The sequence below is a fragment of the Cyprinus carpio genome, chromosome B18 (assembly GCF_018340385.1).
Source record: "Cyprinus carpio isolate SPL01 chromosome B18, ASM1834038v1, whole genome shotgun sequence".
NCBI lineage: Eukaryota > Metazoa > Chordata > Actinopteri > Cypriniformes > Cyprinidae > Cyprinus > Cyprinus carpio.
Window position 1 is genome coordinate 22,016,014 of NC_056614.1, and position 18,294 is coordinate 22,034,307.

An 18,294-nucleotide genomic window follows, 5' to 3' on the forward strand; every position below is an offset into this window, starting at 1 on the left:
CATGTTTAGACAAGCACCAAACACTGTTTAATAATCGGCCGATGTTACACAGACCATGCATAACAAAATATAGGCTACTCAAACAAACAGATGAGTTAAGCATAGAAAATGTAGCTTAAAATCATGCATAATTGAATAAAAAATAAATAAAATCTTAATAATGTAAAAAAAAAATGGCTAAAATCAAGAGAACAGACAGTGAGGGAACAGTAAAAGACAAAGAGATAGTACTTGCCCCATTGTGCTGTGCCATTTAAAGATGAAAAGGCAGAAAGGATAGATCAGAAAAAGATTTAGTGTTTTGTACATGTGCATTTATGTAGAATAAATGTGTGTGTGCAGGCTTCTCTGGTAATGTATATCTTCTTTGGTTTAAGGAATAGTCACCATTCTGACATTTTTAAATTAAACACATTTTCTGATTCCGGAAAGAACCATTTTTTTTGATCCGGTTCTTTTCAGGAACGACTGATCTGGTTGTCGAATTCACCTCTCTGATTCGAATGCCTATAATGACTTTGGTCTGTTCGTAAAGCTTCAAAAGACTTCTATATACTACAGGAGCCATTTAGACTACATATAATCATATAGTGATGTTTTAGGTACTATAAACATTCATTATATGAAAAGGAGCAACATAAAACATCCAGAAAACTAACGGCAATTTTCATTTCTGGGTGAACTATTCCTTTAAAGAATGTTCTGGCTTAAATACAAGTTAAGCTCTATCGACAGCATCTGTCAATTACCACGGAAATAGAAGTCTATAGGGCAACGAGATACAATTCGAAAGCATTTTCGACTCAGTTTGCTAAACTGACAGCAAGCCACATGCCATTGACAGAGCTCAACCTGGTATATTCCTCCAAATGAGCTGAGCGCCTGTGTATGTATGCAGATCTGGAACCTCAGAAGCACATGTCCAGAGGGGAGGGAGCGTTCGCAGTCTCTCTTCCCAGCCGGGGCCCCTGTGTGCTAGGGAGAGTCAGATCAAACGCCTGGCTACACTGCTCAGGATGGGTGGAGACCAGCTGGACCTCAGTTTAATACAGAGAGCAGCCCTGACAATCGAGGTCACACTCGCGAGCCGATGAGAAATATTTGCGAGCGGTCTCAGCTATTTCATAAAACAATAGCTTTGCATGCCGAAGGCTCTATCTGATCTTTAGTAAATGATAGTGTGTTTGCTCAACGTGGGGAGCTGGTTTGTGTGTGTTCTGGGTGAGAATGAAATACGGGTACTCACACATGGCTTGTTTTATAGTGTCCCCCAGGTTTGCCTCGATATAATGCAGACTGTATTCAGGCAAAACCAAGGCCAGGCTGCAGAACACCCACACACAGAGGAAAAAGACAAACAAATACTTAAAAGGCATACAAAAACACATTACAGTTATGAAAAACCAACAAAAGCAAAAGCCAACAAACCACCTGTAGTCTGTCCCGTTAACCGGCGCCCAGGTGTACGTCCTGATTCCTCGATCAATGTATCTCTGATATTGTAAATAAAAGGTATAAGTGAAGCAAATATGGTGAAAACTATAGAAGAAAAATTATAGAAGAGCTACGCACCTCATCTTGAGATTTCACAAGCGTTTCTATTGTTTTCTCCCCAGGGTCTCTGTCAATCATCAGAGTCCGTATCTGAGAAAGCGAGAGAGATCAGAATAACTTTGACTTTTACACTGGTACTACAGTGTTAAGTAAGTTACTCTAAAAAGTAATTAAAACAATACAAGGATAGACATGAAGTGGCTCTTTTAATTATTTCAAATAAATCATATAAAATTGCATAAATTATTCTTAAACTGACTAAAGTATTTACAAGGAGAAATTTACTATATAATACATATAATTTTTATATTATATTAATTTAATATAATAACATTAAATGTTACATTTGGACAGTAAATCCACTATTGCTTTATATGGGATTTTTTCTATAGTCTATACAGTATTTAATGCAATTACATGAGAAGTAACAAATTAAATTACAGTAATCCTTTACTTTTTCAAGGGAAAACTACATTTAGTCATTTAGTAGAAGCTTTTATCCAAAGCAACTTACTGTACAAATAAGGACAATAGAAGCAATCAAAACCAACAAAAGAGCAATAATATGCAAATGTTACGACAAATCTTGGTTAGTCTAATGCAGTACATGTAGCAAGGTTCAAATTACAATCAAAGTACAGCCATTAATTACTTAATTACACTGCTTTAAAAACTGCAGATTTTTATCTGCAAACGCATTTCATTTTGTACAAAAAAAAAAAGCTCTGTGACTTGTGTGGTCAGGCATTATGTCCACTACTATCATAAATCACTACTATCTAAGCTAACTATGCATCCCTTGAGCAAAAGGGTGTTTTCAGCACATTTTTGTAACAGAAATGTAAGCATTTGTAAGTATTGAAATACCACACATGAAATCAAAACCTCTCAGGTGTTTCATCAGCATAGCAATAAAATAAAACTGGTGATATCATGCTATTTGTGTTTGTACTGTTTGTGTGTGTTGTGGCATACCTGGACTTTAATATCATTTTCCAGCTCAGCGTCCAGAAAATCCAGTGTAACAGGCTCCTGGAATTTGGGGTTCTAAAGAGGAACCAAATGATGTTAACATTTCTCTCTCTGTAGTTTACTTTCAGCTTTGGGTTGAGTGTTAATGTACTCCAGGTCTACAATACATCACAGTGAAAGTTTCTGTTGAGCTATAGAAATATACAGTGTTGAAAAAGTTCATTTATGTAGGCATAAATCTGATTAATATGTTATTCTACAGAGAGAAGGAAGAAAATAAATTAAAATCAGTCCTTTCATGGAAAAAAAACAGGTATTTTATTTATATTTAATCTCCTTTGTGTCTCCTTTTCATAAACATTCACATTTTTTGAATACTATAGAAATGAAGAGAATGCAAGTAGAAGATTGTGTTTCTGTGAACAGAAAAGTCAATATTTCTGTATTTAACTATGTTAAGTTTTAACATAAAATAACCAAATTAAATCCAAATGTATTAATGTATTTAAAAAACTATTTCTTTACATTTGGCTGTCAAAATATGATTCATGTTTTTGAGTAAGAACCATGTAGATATTAAAATCTAGATTGCTTAACAAAACTTTGCCTCACTCCATTTTATGAGGTCATATTTTCTGTCCAAGAAAGAATGTTTGCTCTTGGAAACAAATGTTTTGGTTCATCTGTATGTATCTCACGTCACATTGCTCATGTACACATTAACAACACTGGCACCTACATCAAATCTATGATGTGAGAAAAGCTTTAAGGTGAAATGAGGCAATCAGACTCTTACATGCAACATGCAGAGCAGGCATGAACACAGTCAGAGGAGAGGATGATGAGGACAGAATCAAAACAGAGACAATGAATAAATAACATGAGACAAAACCATCACATTGAAGAAGGAAGAAAGAAAGAAAGAAAGAAAGAAAGAAAGAAAGAAAGAAGATGGACCGATGACAAGGAGAAAGACAAGGAGGAAAAGGGAGGAAAGAAAGAAGAAAGAAAAAAGAAAGAAAGAAAGAAAGAAAGAAAGAAAGAAAGAAAGAAAGAAGATGGACCGATGAAAGAATGACAAGGGAGGAGAGAAAGAAAGAAAGAAAGAAAGAAAGAAAGAAAGAAAGAAAGAAAGAAAGAAAGAAAGAAAGAAAGAAAGAAAGAAAGGGACATTTAATTGAGAACAAAATCAAAGGAAAAGCATTGAATATGAAAGCAGGAGTGTAATGAGAGACAGACAACACTGAGGAAGGATTTCAAAGTGTTGGGGTCACCCTCTGCTCCGCTACTGGCCCCTGGGGGACCCCCACATCGCCCAGATATGACTGACATGTGTCAGCTTCATGTGTCAATCTAACAGAGCGTGAGAGAGACTGATGAAAACTATGTCTGGCACTTCTTATATAGGATGTGAAAATATGTAAACTATTTCTTTTCTACCATGTGCGAAGCTATTCTGTGCTTGAACGCCAGACATAAACGTGTCATGTCACAGCTGATGTGGGCGTCGCTGTTTATGTTGATTGTGATAATAATAGCACACCACTGAGAGTCACGGTGACTAACCCCATTATCACACTAATTACAGTGTTCGAGAGAGATACAGAAATTGACAAAAAAAAAAGGCCTAATTAAAAACAATCTCAAGCACACAACTACTGATCTGAAGCATGGAGCATACGGTGGCTCCGAGCCAAAAAATACCCACTTGCTTTTTTCTTGCAGAGATATGTCCCCTAAAAGTATTTACAGCACACTTAAAAACTGCATTAATATCATTACATTAGACTTTGAGAAAAGTAGTATCTATAAATAAATAAATTGAAACAAACAAATAATTACATACATTTGTTGTTTTAGAGAGGTCAATACTTTTAAATAATTACATTTAAATAAATAAATAAATAAAAAGTTAAATTTATTTAATTATAATTAAAATGTTATTTTTTTTTATTTTTTTAGTAGCAGTCAGTTCCCTTAAAGGGATTCACTAAGTGTCACAATGGTTTTATACAGTATACTCATTGCTTTATTTAAAACCTATAAACTTATTTTTGTGAAATATTTTGCCTTTTTATTTTTTTTAAGTATGCAAATACTTCCTGGGGCCACTTCATTCAACAAAAACAAAGTATTATTTTAAAACACTGTCAAAGAATCTACAGAGTTACCATCTTTAGCGAGTCCAAACATCTTTCATGCAGAATACGTTGACCAAGAAGCAGTAATTTTTATAAACAGGAAAGGAAGATTTATACAAGTTCCTGCATGTCCCGCCCAAATCCCTCCCTCACCCTGAAACACACAGGCAATGCCAGTTTTAGGAAACATGTAACATATGACCCAAAACAGATGTATGATAATCGCAAAAAAACAGATACCCTATCATATTATCCCTTGAAAAGGACCTATGTGATACAAAACAAGCACTGCATTACTAAAAATCAATATTTGAAAGGAAATCCTTTTTTATTCCGAGTCTAAATAAAAAAGACATTTTGCCAATTAGGAGCCAAAAAAAGCAGCAGAATTTGTGAAACATGTCAGGCAGTCACTTCCCCCATAACGCCACTGTGGGACAGGCAACGCACCGTCTCAGCAAACATTTTTCCTTTCCCTTTTGTCCTTCTCATTTTTCACTCGTGTGTTTTCACTTGGACAGTAAATCATCTTTTTGTTGTTCGCATTACAAATGGAGGTCAAGCGAGAACACAGATCTGCCGTATGAAAAAATCATTACTGAATCCTTCAAGATTACAAGCACATGACACGAATACCAACTGCTTGAGATACGCATTGGATGCGAGTGCTGAACGTGCTACAGTAGGCAGAACTCTCCGCTATATCTGGTAATGGTTGGAACAAATAAAAACCATTATCTTTCTGATCCGCCAGACAGGAAATATCTCGATGAACTCTCACTCTGTAGACACAAACAAACATCAGATGGCATGCTAGCACTCCTGATAACCATTACACACACTTACTGAAGTCATATCCCCGCTGAAAACACCAGCATGACTGATCATAAGCATATGCTTTGTTTTGGATGCTAGTTTGCATGCTTTGTTGGTGTGCTGGTGTCCCCAATAGGCTGTTAAACTAGTTTAACTAGCGGGGCTGGACTACTACCGTTTAAAAGTTTGGGGTCAGTAAGATTAAAAAAAAAGAAAAAAAGAAATTTATACTGTTCATTCAGCAAGGGTGCATTAAATCATCAAAAGGAGAATAAAGACCTCTTCATTGCTACAAAAAAATATTTCAAATAAATAAATAAAAAGTTATTCGTAACTTTTTGAGCTTGTTTCCACCACATTCTTTTTTTATAATAATTATAAGGCAACTTTTATCTCACAATTCTGAGTTGTGAGATGTAAATTAAAATTGAAAGAAAAAAGTCAGAATTGATAGATAAAATGTTGCAATTACCTTTATTATTATTATTATTATTATTATTATTATTATTATTATTATTATTATTATTATTCCGGAGCATAAAAAAAAGACAGATTTGCAAGATGTTACCTTGAAAATGTGAGAAAAAGATCCAAAATTCTATTTTTTTTTTTTTATATATAATTTATTCCAGTGTAAAAGAAAATAATAATTGTGAGATGTAACCTAGAATAAAAATCTGAATTTTAATTAATTTTAAATTCAGATTTAAATGAATAAATAAATGAATAAATTTAAATTTAAATTTAAATAAAAATTTCCTTTTTTTACTCTGCCTATGGTGGAAACTGGCTTCAATAGACACTGTACACTTAAGTAATAGCTGCTGAATATTCAGGTTTACATTACAGGAATCAATGACATTTTTATAAATATTAAAATAGAACAGTACTTTAAATTTTAGTAATATTTCAAAATAGTACTGTTTTTACCATATTTTTGATTTAAAAAAATGCAGCCTTGAGCAAAAAAAAAAAAAAGACTTGACCAAACAAATTAAGGCTAAAAGAAATTGATTGTATTTATTTATTCTTCCTCTTGCTGACAACATATGTGTTGTGTACAAAATACACATATGTAGCATAATTATCACAAACTCTGAGATTTTGGGTTCCAAAACTACAGTAAGCTCAGTAATGCTATTTGGTAATATATGCACTACAGTACAATGCCTCTAAGATTACGGTTTGGAAGGCATACTAGATATCGTACTACAACTACAGGAGCCAAACGAGCTATTGAGCACTATTTCACTCTATTTCTATGACAGAATGGACTGGATCTACCACAGTTTGCATGGTCTCACCTCAGGGAACGTAAGAGCAAGCTTTTTACTTAGCCTGCGGCGACGGCTCTGAATCCTGTTCTAATGAGAAATATGGAGAGGATTTCAGTGGAAACAGAAAGAGGGTTATTTATGGGTGCCAAAAACTGACTTAAGCCTTGAAAGAGACCACACTTGTTAACAATGCTGTTATTGTAAAACACGGTAATCCATCATAGATGAGAACGTTTGAAAGAAATAAAAGTGCATGCTATAAATCGATTCCCATCGTGTAGGCCTTCCTACTGTTTGAACACAATTATTTCGATCTCTGGCGACCAGACAACATATGGCTGACATACTATAAGGGTTTGTTCAATTTCTGCACTGTCAAAATCAAATTAGCCCTTCCTGCAGTGTTCAAAGTCTCCTTGAAAGACTCTCCAAAGTTTTTTCGAAGTGGTCGCTTTCTCTTAACTTTAGCCGACAAATTCAGTCATGTGTTTTGCACCGCTGGATACTGGTGAAGCACTTTGAACTGTTTCCAGTAGATCTGGCACCCCATGGTTTAGTGGCTTGTGTTTGCATATCAGCGCTGCTCGGGGTTAAGTACGGCATCCACAGTTCAGAGATTCAATCCATGCCTACGTGTCTCTCTTAATCAGCTTGCCGATCTGCGGCCGCACCAGATCGCATCTCAACATCTGTCCTTGAGAGATCAAGCCTTCAGATGTGATCAGAGTCGGCTCGCTAAACTAGAGTAAAACCGACCGGATCGCAATGCCTGTTCGGCACATGGAGTCCGCTGGGAGCAATAACGCTGTCGTTTATGTTTGTCATAGCGCATGCACTTCGTTCATTTTTATGCCTTTAACAATATAGGTGAGGTCATTAAAAAAAAGCATTGTTTGCAAGTTATGTTAAGAGTTTGTAAAACTTTACTTCGGTAAAGTCTTTTCCATATGAATGATGGAGAGTGGAAGAAAGCTTCAAGTCTTAGTCGTTTCTTTTAATGCAAAAGCTAGAGGATGGACTTTGAGGCAAGATGGAAATACGTCATAACATTCGTTCTTACTGACGCCAAGGACGGAAATGTGTTCTGTATGCTGGATTTGACTGGCTTGTGGACTGAAGTTAATATTTTCCATATATAAGACCTGGGGCTTTGTTATTTTAATGTCGATTTAACAGCAAACATCATACTTCTCTGACCCAACAATTTAGCAATAACATTGACATGTTTCAGCACATGCCCTAACTCACAATCCAAGTGTCCTCAGGCAGTTACACATTAGGACTCAACAATAAGGATTTTTTTCTGCTGGTTCGGTTGGGGCCATGTTTCATATTTTTACCTGCCCTGTTAAAATGTACTGTTATACACACACTTATATATACATACATATATTATTAATATATATAAATGTTAAGCAGGACAACAGTTTTCAGCATTGATAATAATAAGGAAAACATAAAAAAAAGAGTGTTTGTCCTGCTTACTATTTTTGAAGAAACAGTGATAGTTTTATCAGGATTTTTTAAAGAATAGAAGGTTTAAAAAATATTTATTTGAAATAGTCGGAAACAAATGTAGATTTCTTGTAATAATTTTAAAGTATTCACTGATTAATTCAAGTAATACTTGCTGAAAAGTATTAATTTCTTTCAATAAATAAATAACACTAACCGCAAACTTTTGTACAGTAGTGTATATAATTTTCAAATTTATTTTTTAAATACAATTTCATTTTAATACAATTAATAATTTTTTTTAGAGTTTTAATTAGCAATAATAACAACAAAAATAAATAAAATGTACATACCATATGCACACAATAATATCTTATAACTTCCTATAACTACGTAAAAAAAAAGTCCAATAACTACAAATTAAAACAGTTCACACAATGTCACAATTTCAACAACAACAAAAAAAAACTACATTAGCAGGCTGGATAACGTTGCTTTAGTTACATACTTCAATTAGCATAATCATATAGCATAGATACATCACCCAAAACCAAATGTTTACGATGAATGTTAGATCTCACACTGGCCCCGAGTCATCCTTATTGTCGAGTCCTGCACATGTATAACTCTTTGCGATTGCATTTTGAGCTTAAATCAGAAAACGTCTAAACGATTTTCAATCTACAGCCATCCAGACATAATATATTTAATGCATTTTACCTCCTTAACTTGCGAGACTGTCATGGTGGGCTGGGACTGTCTGAGACTGGGGTGATGGACGGTGCTTTTACCATCCAGACCGAGGATAAACTATGACCCTGAACACATACATGTGATCTCTTTTCTCTTTCACATTCTTTGTTTAAAAGATGAAACACAGACTGGCCAATGTGTGTGGCTGGACGCCAGAATCAAAGGAACCTGCAAACAGACTGATATGTAAGAAGTGTAGTGGAGTTGCATTGAGAAACATGTATGCAGGTTCGCTGCCAGAAGCATGGCGTATTACTTCGGGCGATTTGCAAAGGTTATGTGCAAAGCTCACCCAGCAGAGGGGCTGTGTGCTCCGATCCAAAGGAAAAGCTATATGAGTGGCTGCTTACACACCGCAAATGCCTGTTCGTACATTCTAAATCTACAACTTTACATATGAGGTCAGATACACTTGTCAATAATGATATGAGCTGAATCACTCGCAGATGCTTGATCTTCCCATTGGGTCATGGGATTGATAAATGTAATGTGGTATTACCTATAAAAATATATGAACAGAAGGAAAAAAGGGATAATATTAGGGCTGGGTATTGCAATATGTCAAAATTCAATGCATTACAAAGAATTCCAATCTGAAAATTGAAACCGGACCAAACGCCACATAAGTAACAAATACCATGCTTTGATAAATTATAATTATGAAACATGACCTAAAAAGTTTAAATAATGACATTTTAAGCCATAATTGTGACATGGAATGCAATTAAATCTGACATTTGTTTATAATGAAATTATGAATTTTATTTCTCATACTTTAGGCTTTATATCTCAATTCTCACTTTGTATGCCATAATTATAACTACTTAATATGTTATAATTATGATTATTTGATCATAATTTTTTATTTATTTTTTTTGTCATATGTGGTGGAAATTGGCTTCCATAACAACTGTGGGAGATTAAATTAATACTGGTACAACAATTTAAAGTATCAATGCAATATTAAGAGAAAAAAAATCATCGCAATTATGTTAACATAAGTTTATATTTGCAAAGTTCAAAAGTTTGAGGTCAGCAAGATTTTGATCTTTTGTGGTCTATTATGCTCACTAAGGCTGCATTTATTTGATCATTAATGCAATAAAACTGTAATATTTTGAAATATAATTAATTATAATTAAAATAAACGTTTTCCATTTTAATATATTTTCAAATATAATTTTTTTGTGTGAATGCAAAGCTGAATTTTCAGCATTATTACTCCAGTCTTCAGTGTCACATGATCCTTCAGAAATCATTCTAAAATGCTGATTTGCTGCTAAAAAAAACACTTATTATTATTATTATTAATGTTGAAAACAGTTGTGCTGATTAATATTTTTGCGGAAATTCTGATTTTTTTTTTTTTTTTTTTGTGATGAATAGAAAATTCATATAATTTTTTGAAAAATGTGAGTATTTTTTCTTTTGTGGTAACTTTTCATTAATTTAATGCATCCTTACCAAATGAGTAATATATATATATATATATATATATATATATATATATATATATATATATATATATATATATATATATATATGTAATGTTTGATATATTAACCAACAGTTGTGTAAAATATTTAACCCAACCCTCTGGGCAGTAACCCAACCACTGGGCCAAACCAGCCCAATCGCTTGTATTGTATTGTCATGAGACAATTTATTAAAAATTTCAAATATGTCTTTTGATCAATTTGGACAGCTTTAAAAACAGTAAAATTAGTTACGATTTAGTGCAACATTTTGAATGGATTTCATTCCCTTACAACCTGTTCATCCATGCCAAATCCAATACGCCATCAAAGCTGAGAGGGACAATATTCAGAACAGCGGTTTATCAATTGTGGATTTCAATGGCAGATTCATAACCTAAACTCGGTTCTCTGTAATACTGAACATATGCTTGATATAAATGCATACATGAACACACAGACATGTGTACATGCCATTCAAAGTCACACACACACTCACACACACACATGTAGGTGAGAATGAACATAAATATGCAGCACATATACACTGACAAAAAGGGAGGGGGATATAAAGAGCGAGAGAGATACAAGAACTACAGATGTTAAATAACACCAATGTCAAACAAGACACAAATGTATCAGACAAGTATGTCATGGTTTCCCACCACAAACAGCCTCAAAACCTCTTCCTGGGTCATAAATGTGTTGTGATGTCATATTTGAGGTATTTGGGTAGAGAAAATGCTATGGTACCTTTGGTTGCAGGTTTGGATGGAGCAGTACGTAACCGTTAGGATCAATTGCGAAATAATATCCATTAGGACCAATCTGAAATGAAATAAGAGGAGAACAGTGAGGACACCTCGAAAAAGAAGACCACCATCAAACCCAAATCCCTGCTTGGACCGAATGGGCCTGGTTCCTCCGAGATGTGGCAGTTTATCCCTCACTAGCGGGGTACTGTCTAATATCCCCTGAGAACGTCGACCCGAGCTGTCAATCACCCCCAAGCACTTAGCGTTAATCAAATGTGTCGGTTCATCTGGAAACATTCCTCTGAGCTTAACAGAAAATCACAACCATTTACAAATCAAATGTAAGTACAAGCAGATGTAATGTACAAGGGCTTACGTCCTCTTAAGAGCGATCTTACTGTAAGGAGGCGAAACCGCAAGACGGCAGACCGCAGAACAATAGCGCATTTATCTTATGCATGCCGTGTTATTCTTATTACAGCGACTCAAAGAGTCCGCAAAGAAAACATCTAACACATGAGCTTTGCTTTGTTCTCTTATAAATTGAATTATGTAGCGTTCAAGGAATAGTTCACCCTAAATGAAAACTCGTCGCCGTTTACGCGCCCTCACGTCGTCCCAAAATCAGATTTTCTTTCTTCTCAAGTTTTTTTCCTCATGCAATGAAAGCAAATAAGGCTGTCAAGCACCAAATCTGAGAATAAAGTACCATAAAAGCACCATAAAAATAGTGCTTGTAACTCAGGCGCTATATATTGTCTTTTGAAGCCATACAAGTCTCTTCTTAGACATCAAACTGGTTTTATTTATAGATTTTATTCTACACTACTGTTCAAAAGTTTGCTGTTGGTAAGATTTTTTTTATGTTTTTCAAAGTCTCTTATGTTCACCAAGGATGCATTTATTTGATCAAAACACAGTAAAACTGTGAAATATTATTACGATTTAAAATAACTGTTTTATAATTTAATATAACTTAAAAAGTAATTTATTCCTGTGATGCAAAGCTGAATTTTCAGCATCATTACTCCAGTCTCCAATGTCACTTGATCCTTTAGAAATCATTCTTATATGCTGATTTGATGCTCAAAAAACATTTCTTACTATGAAAGTTATGATTTATTTTTTCCCCAGGATTCTTTATTGAATAGAATATTCAGAAGAACAGCATTTATTTAAAAATACAAATATTTTGTAACACTATAAACGTTTTTGTTACTTTTGATCAACTTAAAATGGAGGCCCATTACAGCTACTGAATAAAAAATAAAAAATGGTAACTGCGACTTTTTATCTCACAATTCTGACTTTTTTTCTTGCAATTGTTATATCACACAATTTTGAAAATAACTAAAGTCTGAATTGTGTATACAAACTCGCAATTGTGCTAAAAAGTCAGAATTATGAGATAAAAAGTCGCAATTACCTTTTTAAAAAATAATTTATTTAGTGTCAGAAACAGGCTTCCATAATGAGTCCTTCCTGAATAAAAATAAATTCTTTCAAAAAACCTTACGGAGCTCAAACTTTTGAACAGTAGTATACATGAAGATTACATGCAAATTAAGACTGAAATTTCTGCTTAAATAAAAAAAAATAAATAATAATAATCACCACTTTTGTGTGATTATTTGATGATGCGTTTTTGTTATTTCTGGAGCTTGTCTTTAAGTCATCATTAACTCTCTCTTTTTTTTTTGTCAAAAAACAAAACAAATAAAAATAAACAAAAAAACACGTGTGAACATTCATCATATCATCTTTGTTGTTTCACAAAGAAAAGTGTATTTGGACAACTTGGGTTTGAAATGAATGAAGGGTGAGTAAATAATGACGGAATATTCATTTTAGGTCAACTATTCTTTTTACTTGAATTTATTTTGTATTTTTTTTATTAGACTGAAACACAAACCGCATGAAATGCTGAATATATGTGAGTTGAAATAGTATGTGTTTGTGGTACTCACTGTGAAGCGGGGCGTCAATCTTTTGATATCATCGAGAGACACATCCACCCCCATCACTCCTAAAATCAACTGGCTCTGATGCTAAAAGAGAGATCAAAAAACACAAAGTTTCTACTCTGACATGCAATGGACTGACATCTATAAACAAATATGAGGCAAAACTACAGCTGGAAAGCATAAAACCTTGAATGAGATTTCACAAGAACACAAACTGTTGCATTTGGGCAAAAATAACAGCCATGAAATTACGTGAAGGTGTAGAGCAACACATCTAAACGGCCTCAACCCTCGTCATCAATACTGGAAATGGATATTAATCTTATCAAAGAAGTCAGTGACGCAGTTGGCGAGTGGAAAGTAACGGCAGCTTTCAGAGGGTCAAGCGGTTTAGTAGACAAGCAACGTACGAATCCTTTGACCCCCAACTAGGAAACTTTAGGATAAGATACTGTATTTATTTTCCATATCTGCTACTTTTGTAGTGTTGCTGAGAAGGTCACTGTCCGCATGGTTAATACATTCAAGAGATAATAAGGTTTACACGTTTGCGTCAGCACTAGCTTTATCCCCATTAAATGTGACAAAAATAGTAGTTTGTTCCAAGAGTTGAACTATTATTAGAGTATTGAGTTCATGACACATCTGGTGTTCTGGACTGGTCATTCGAATGTTTTATTCCCGCTTTTGGGGCTCAGTTTGAAACATTGTTCTTGTTTGTGCACTTAAGGACCTGTGTTCATTTAAAACAATATGTACACAGAGTTTTTTTTTTTTCTTTTCTTTTTTAATGTTACAGCATGTTCACATATCAGAAATAATCTTTGCATTTTCTACAAAGGCTGCTGTTACAGTAAATATATAGCATCAAATTTATAAATACTTTTCAGGTTTTACATTAATATTTATACAAAATGAACCATACTATATACATACAGCTGAAATATCTTGGGTCAGTAAGATTTTTTATTTTTTGTAAGAAATTAATACTTAATCAGCAAAAAACAATCACAATTAATAAAAAATTAAATAAATAAGAAAATAATTAATTGTTAATAAAAAAAAGATAAACTTAACTTACTTTTTAAAATATAACATCATAAAAAAAACTATGGAAGTCCATTTCTGGGGCATTTCCCGCTTCTTTCAAAAAAATAGAAAAAAATCTCACCAACCTTAAACACTTGAACGGTAGTGTATGTGGATTCAATATATCTATAATTTATGTATAAACTGATGTTCAAGATTTTATAAAATTTTGTCCTGTTTGGTCACCCGTTTTACTCTGAAGTAGCTGAAATAGATATGTTTTGATTTTTCAGTCATTACATGATTCCCATTCCACAGCCTTAATTATTTCTCTTTCATACAAAATTCTGAAAGGTAATACTGTACAAATAAAGAGTTTGTGAGTGTTTCCAAACTTTTCAAATCAAGATAAACAATGACCTGACCTGTTTTCGAGATGCGCCCTCCCTGGATTTGGTCTTGTTGAACACAGGTAGAGTTCCTGTGATGACTAGGCCCAACTCCTGAGGTCATGAAGAGAACACAAAAACAATCAAACACAATGCACTTTCACATTTTCTATGATGTTTATTTTAAAAAGGGGCTGTACCAGAGCGTCCAGGTACACGTTGGTCCACTGCACTTGTTTGGCATCTGCAAGGACCATTGGCCTGCCCAAAACATCTAGATACTCCTACGCAGCAGTGAACAACACAATGCAGTCAATGAGTGGTCATCCTTGGACCTTCACATACTGTACTTCTAAACAACTATCTAACCAAATGAATCACATTTGAAACACTTTGGCACTATACAGACCTGTGTGTTTATACGAATGGCTCCAATGGATGGGATTTCATAGAAATATCCTAGGAAACATCAATGAATATCAAGGTGTTTTTTTTTTTTTTTTTAGCAATCCAGTAGTGAATCTGCTTTAAGAGGCTGTGAAACGTAAGAATTATTTTTGTGCTACTGCCACTAGGGGGCAAAAACAGACTGAGCAATACTTACCCTTGTTAGCACAGGCCATCCACTTTATTGGCCCGGTGTCATAGTTATGTTGACCCACAGAGAATGTGAACACACGCACCTACAATCCAACAGCACAGTATTCAAATTCAGAGCACCGTTATTGTATTATGCCAAAAAGATCAAACAAAAAATAAAACTAATGAATGAATGAATATTATTGGCACCCCTCTAAAAATTTACTATAATGTGTTATAAAATGTGTGTAAATGATGATTATAAAATAATGTGTGCAAATATAATAAAGAATAAAAAAACAACAACACATGAATACAAGAATAAAATAAACACTACATATAATAACTGTAATCTTCATTTAAATGTTTTTGAGAAATTGCTTATGATTTATTTAGTACCAATTCCAACCAACCATTTCTACAAAAGTGCTGCTTCATTATAAGAATAGTGTAATATATAAAAATTAGAAATGTTATATAGTAAGTTTCCCCTAAAGGTTATCGTATAAAACCTGTTTTTAGGACTTACTATATAACATTTCTAATATATACATACACACACACATATATTATGTAAACAAAAACTTACTATATAACATTTCTAATATATATATACACACATATATTATGTAAACAAAAACTTACTATATAACATTTCTAATATATATATATATATATATATATATATATATATATATATTAGAAATGTTATATAGTAAGTTTTTGTTTACATAATATATGTGTGTACTGTGTATATTTATTATATATATAAATACACACACATTAATGTATATATTTAAGAAAAATGTTATTTTTATATATTAAATATATTTTTGGATAATATAAATTACATTAATATATATATATATATATATATATATATATATATATATATATATATATATATATATATATATATATTAATAAACCATACATTTCCAAAATATATACTGTACGTGTGTGTGTTTATATATACATAACAAATATACATAACACACACATATTATGCAAACAAAATGCAATTATTTTTGGATGCAATTAATCACGATTAATCTATTGTCACCACTAATATATATATTAGATAGATAGAGAGATAGAGAGAGAGATAGAGAGAGAGAGAGAAAAGAAAACTTTGAAAAGATTTAGAAACATTACGAGAATGTGAGCTTGATTTCCCCAAAGAAAAATATTTGTCAATCAATCAGTCCATCAATCCATCCATCCATCAATCAGTCTTAATACTGATTGAACAACTTTATTTCAAATGAAATTTTTGAAGTGTAACCTAGATCATTTTTGTAATAGTCACAAAAATGTTGGTGTTAGTTACATATGATAAATTTCAAACTGAAATCCAGCTTCTCACGCACCTTTTTGTCAATGTTGTATCTGCTGAAGACCTCCTCTGCTCTCTCCTCGCCTCCATCAGTAAACAGCATTATGATCTTGTTGCAGTTTGCTCTGGTGACGTTTGGCTGAAATAAGCACAATCAGATGCAGTTACACAGAACGACCACCAGAGGTCAGCAGAACACAACAATACTACTTTTACCCTTTTAACCAAACAAATATTACTAAGCAGAGATGATTCCAGGGTTTCAGCCTCAGACTTGTGGCTTATTAGAATATTTCTTGCCTTAAGTCAGCTTATGATTGAATCCATCAGTGACTTAAGGGAAAGATAATATTTAAACTGTGCTTATCAGACTCTACAGTATTTTAACATCAGGTAAAAAGAGGATGAAGAGTGAAATAAGCTTACACATTATTACAGACATTCCTTTCAGTCAACATGAAGAGAAATCACACAAAGTGAAGATTTTAAGGCTGCTGGGGACTAAGACGAAAGACTGAATACTTTTATAGATACATTTTCAATATAAAATCTCCCAAAAACAGCAAAAACTCATACATTTGACAGCTGATTGAAAGCAAATTCGAAGCCTTTGGTATAGTTGGTGATGCCCTTTGCTGTGATGTTCTGCACTGCATCTTTTAAGATCTTCTTATTGCGAACGTTAGCTTGAACCAGGTGGTCGAAACAAGCTGTGTTATTCACTTTTGTGTTAAACTGAAAAAGAGGAGAGAGAGGCATACAGTAAGTGAAAGTCATTGGTCTTCTCATTGTTCATTCGCAGCAAGAGAATTACAACAAAAGTCTGTGTGACTTAAAAGATCTCTATACTGGGGTCAGAACCTCTGCAGGTGTTTGTGAGTATGCGCATGTGTTGTGGTACAGTGATGAAAATAATTTGAGCTGACAAGCTGGATACCCTTACAAGTTTCTAATTTTCTGTTCAGATAGGGCTCTCTGTGTTCTGTCACTTATAGCGGCTGACCCCTGTGAACCTGTTACTTTCAAAGCTTGAGAGATTGAGAACAAGAAAATAGACTTAGGTAGAGGAAGGAAAGAGAGAAAAAAGAGGGAGAATGAACGTGGGAGGGAAAATAAGGAAAAACAGTATACTGCAGACTCCAATAGTCCACAAACAAGATTAAAAAAATCTATACTATGAGAAATTTTATTTTCTATTTATTTTAATGATTAAATTAAATAAATAAAATAAATTAAATATATAATAAAATAAAATAAAATAAAATAAAAAATTAAAATAAAATGAAATAAAAATTTCCAATAATAAAAAAAAGTTAGTTAGTTGAGAATGAAATAAAAATTATTTAATTGAATACCAATTCTACAGAATATATTAAATTCATGAAACAATTTTAAATTGATGGATATATTTTTTTTTACTAAAATTTAATTGAATACCAGTTCTACAGATTATATTAAATTTATGAAACAATTTTAAATTGATAGATATATTCAAGAAGCTAAAACCTCTGAGAAGAGTAAGGCCCAAATCATCTTTTTTTAATTTTTTTTTTATTATTTAGTTTAGTTATTGATAAAAGAATTTCTAATAAATGAAAAAGAAACGGTGAAACATTAAATAATCAAATGTTTTAGTCAATTAAAATTAGTTTTTAAAAATAAGAAAAAAATGTTTTTTCCAAAATATATAATTCAATATTAATTCTAAATGTTATTTCAAAATTATGACACTATTTTCCTGTAAAAAGTTGAAGACTTTATTTTTAGCATTTTATTTCTACTAAGGAAAAAAAAGTTGG

General features: G+C 33.0%; 1 protein-coding gene across 1 annotated transcript in view; it reads right to left on the reverse strand.

The window, feature by feature from the left end:
- Window positions 1-18,294, reverse strand: part of LOC109070518 (voltage-dependent calcium channel subunit alpha-2/delta-1) — a 93,764-nt gene that overhangs the window by 22,681 nt on the left and 52,789 nt on the right. Inside the window, exons 11-22 of the mRNA XM_042744365.1 lie at window positions 17,072-17,230; window positions 16,530-16,634; window positions 15,185-15,263; window positions 14,990-15,039; window positions 14,781-14,864; window positions 14,617-14,694; window positions 13,166-13,246; window positions 11,197-11,271; window positions 2,530-2,601; window positions 1,573-1,644; window positions 1,432-1,493; window positions 1,243-1,323 (exon numbers count right to left, since the gene is read on the reverse strand). Coding sequence (XP_042600299.1) covers window positions 1,243-1,323; window positions 1,432-1,493; window positions 1,573-1,644; window positions 2,530-2,601; window positions 11,197-11,271; window positions 13,166-13,246; window positions 14,617-14,694; window positions 14,781-14,864; window positions 14,990-15,039; window positions 15,185-15,263; window positions 16,530-16,634; window positions 17,072-17,230 — 998 coding nt within the window. The remainder of the gene's footprint in view (window positions 1-1,242; window positions 1,324-1,431; window positions 1,494-1,572; window positions 1,645-2,529; window positions 2,602-11,196; window positions 11,272-13,165; window positions 13,247-14,616; window positions 14,695-14,780; window positions 14,865-14,989; window positions 15,040-15,184; window positions 15,264-16,529; window positions 16,635-17,071; window positions 17,231-18,294) is intronic.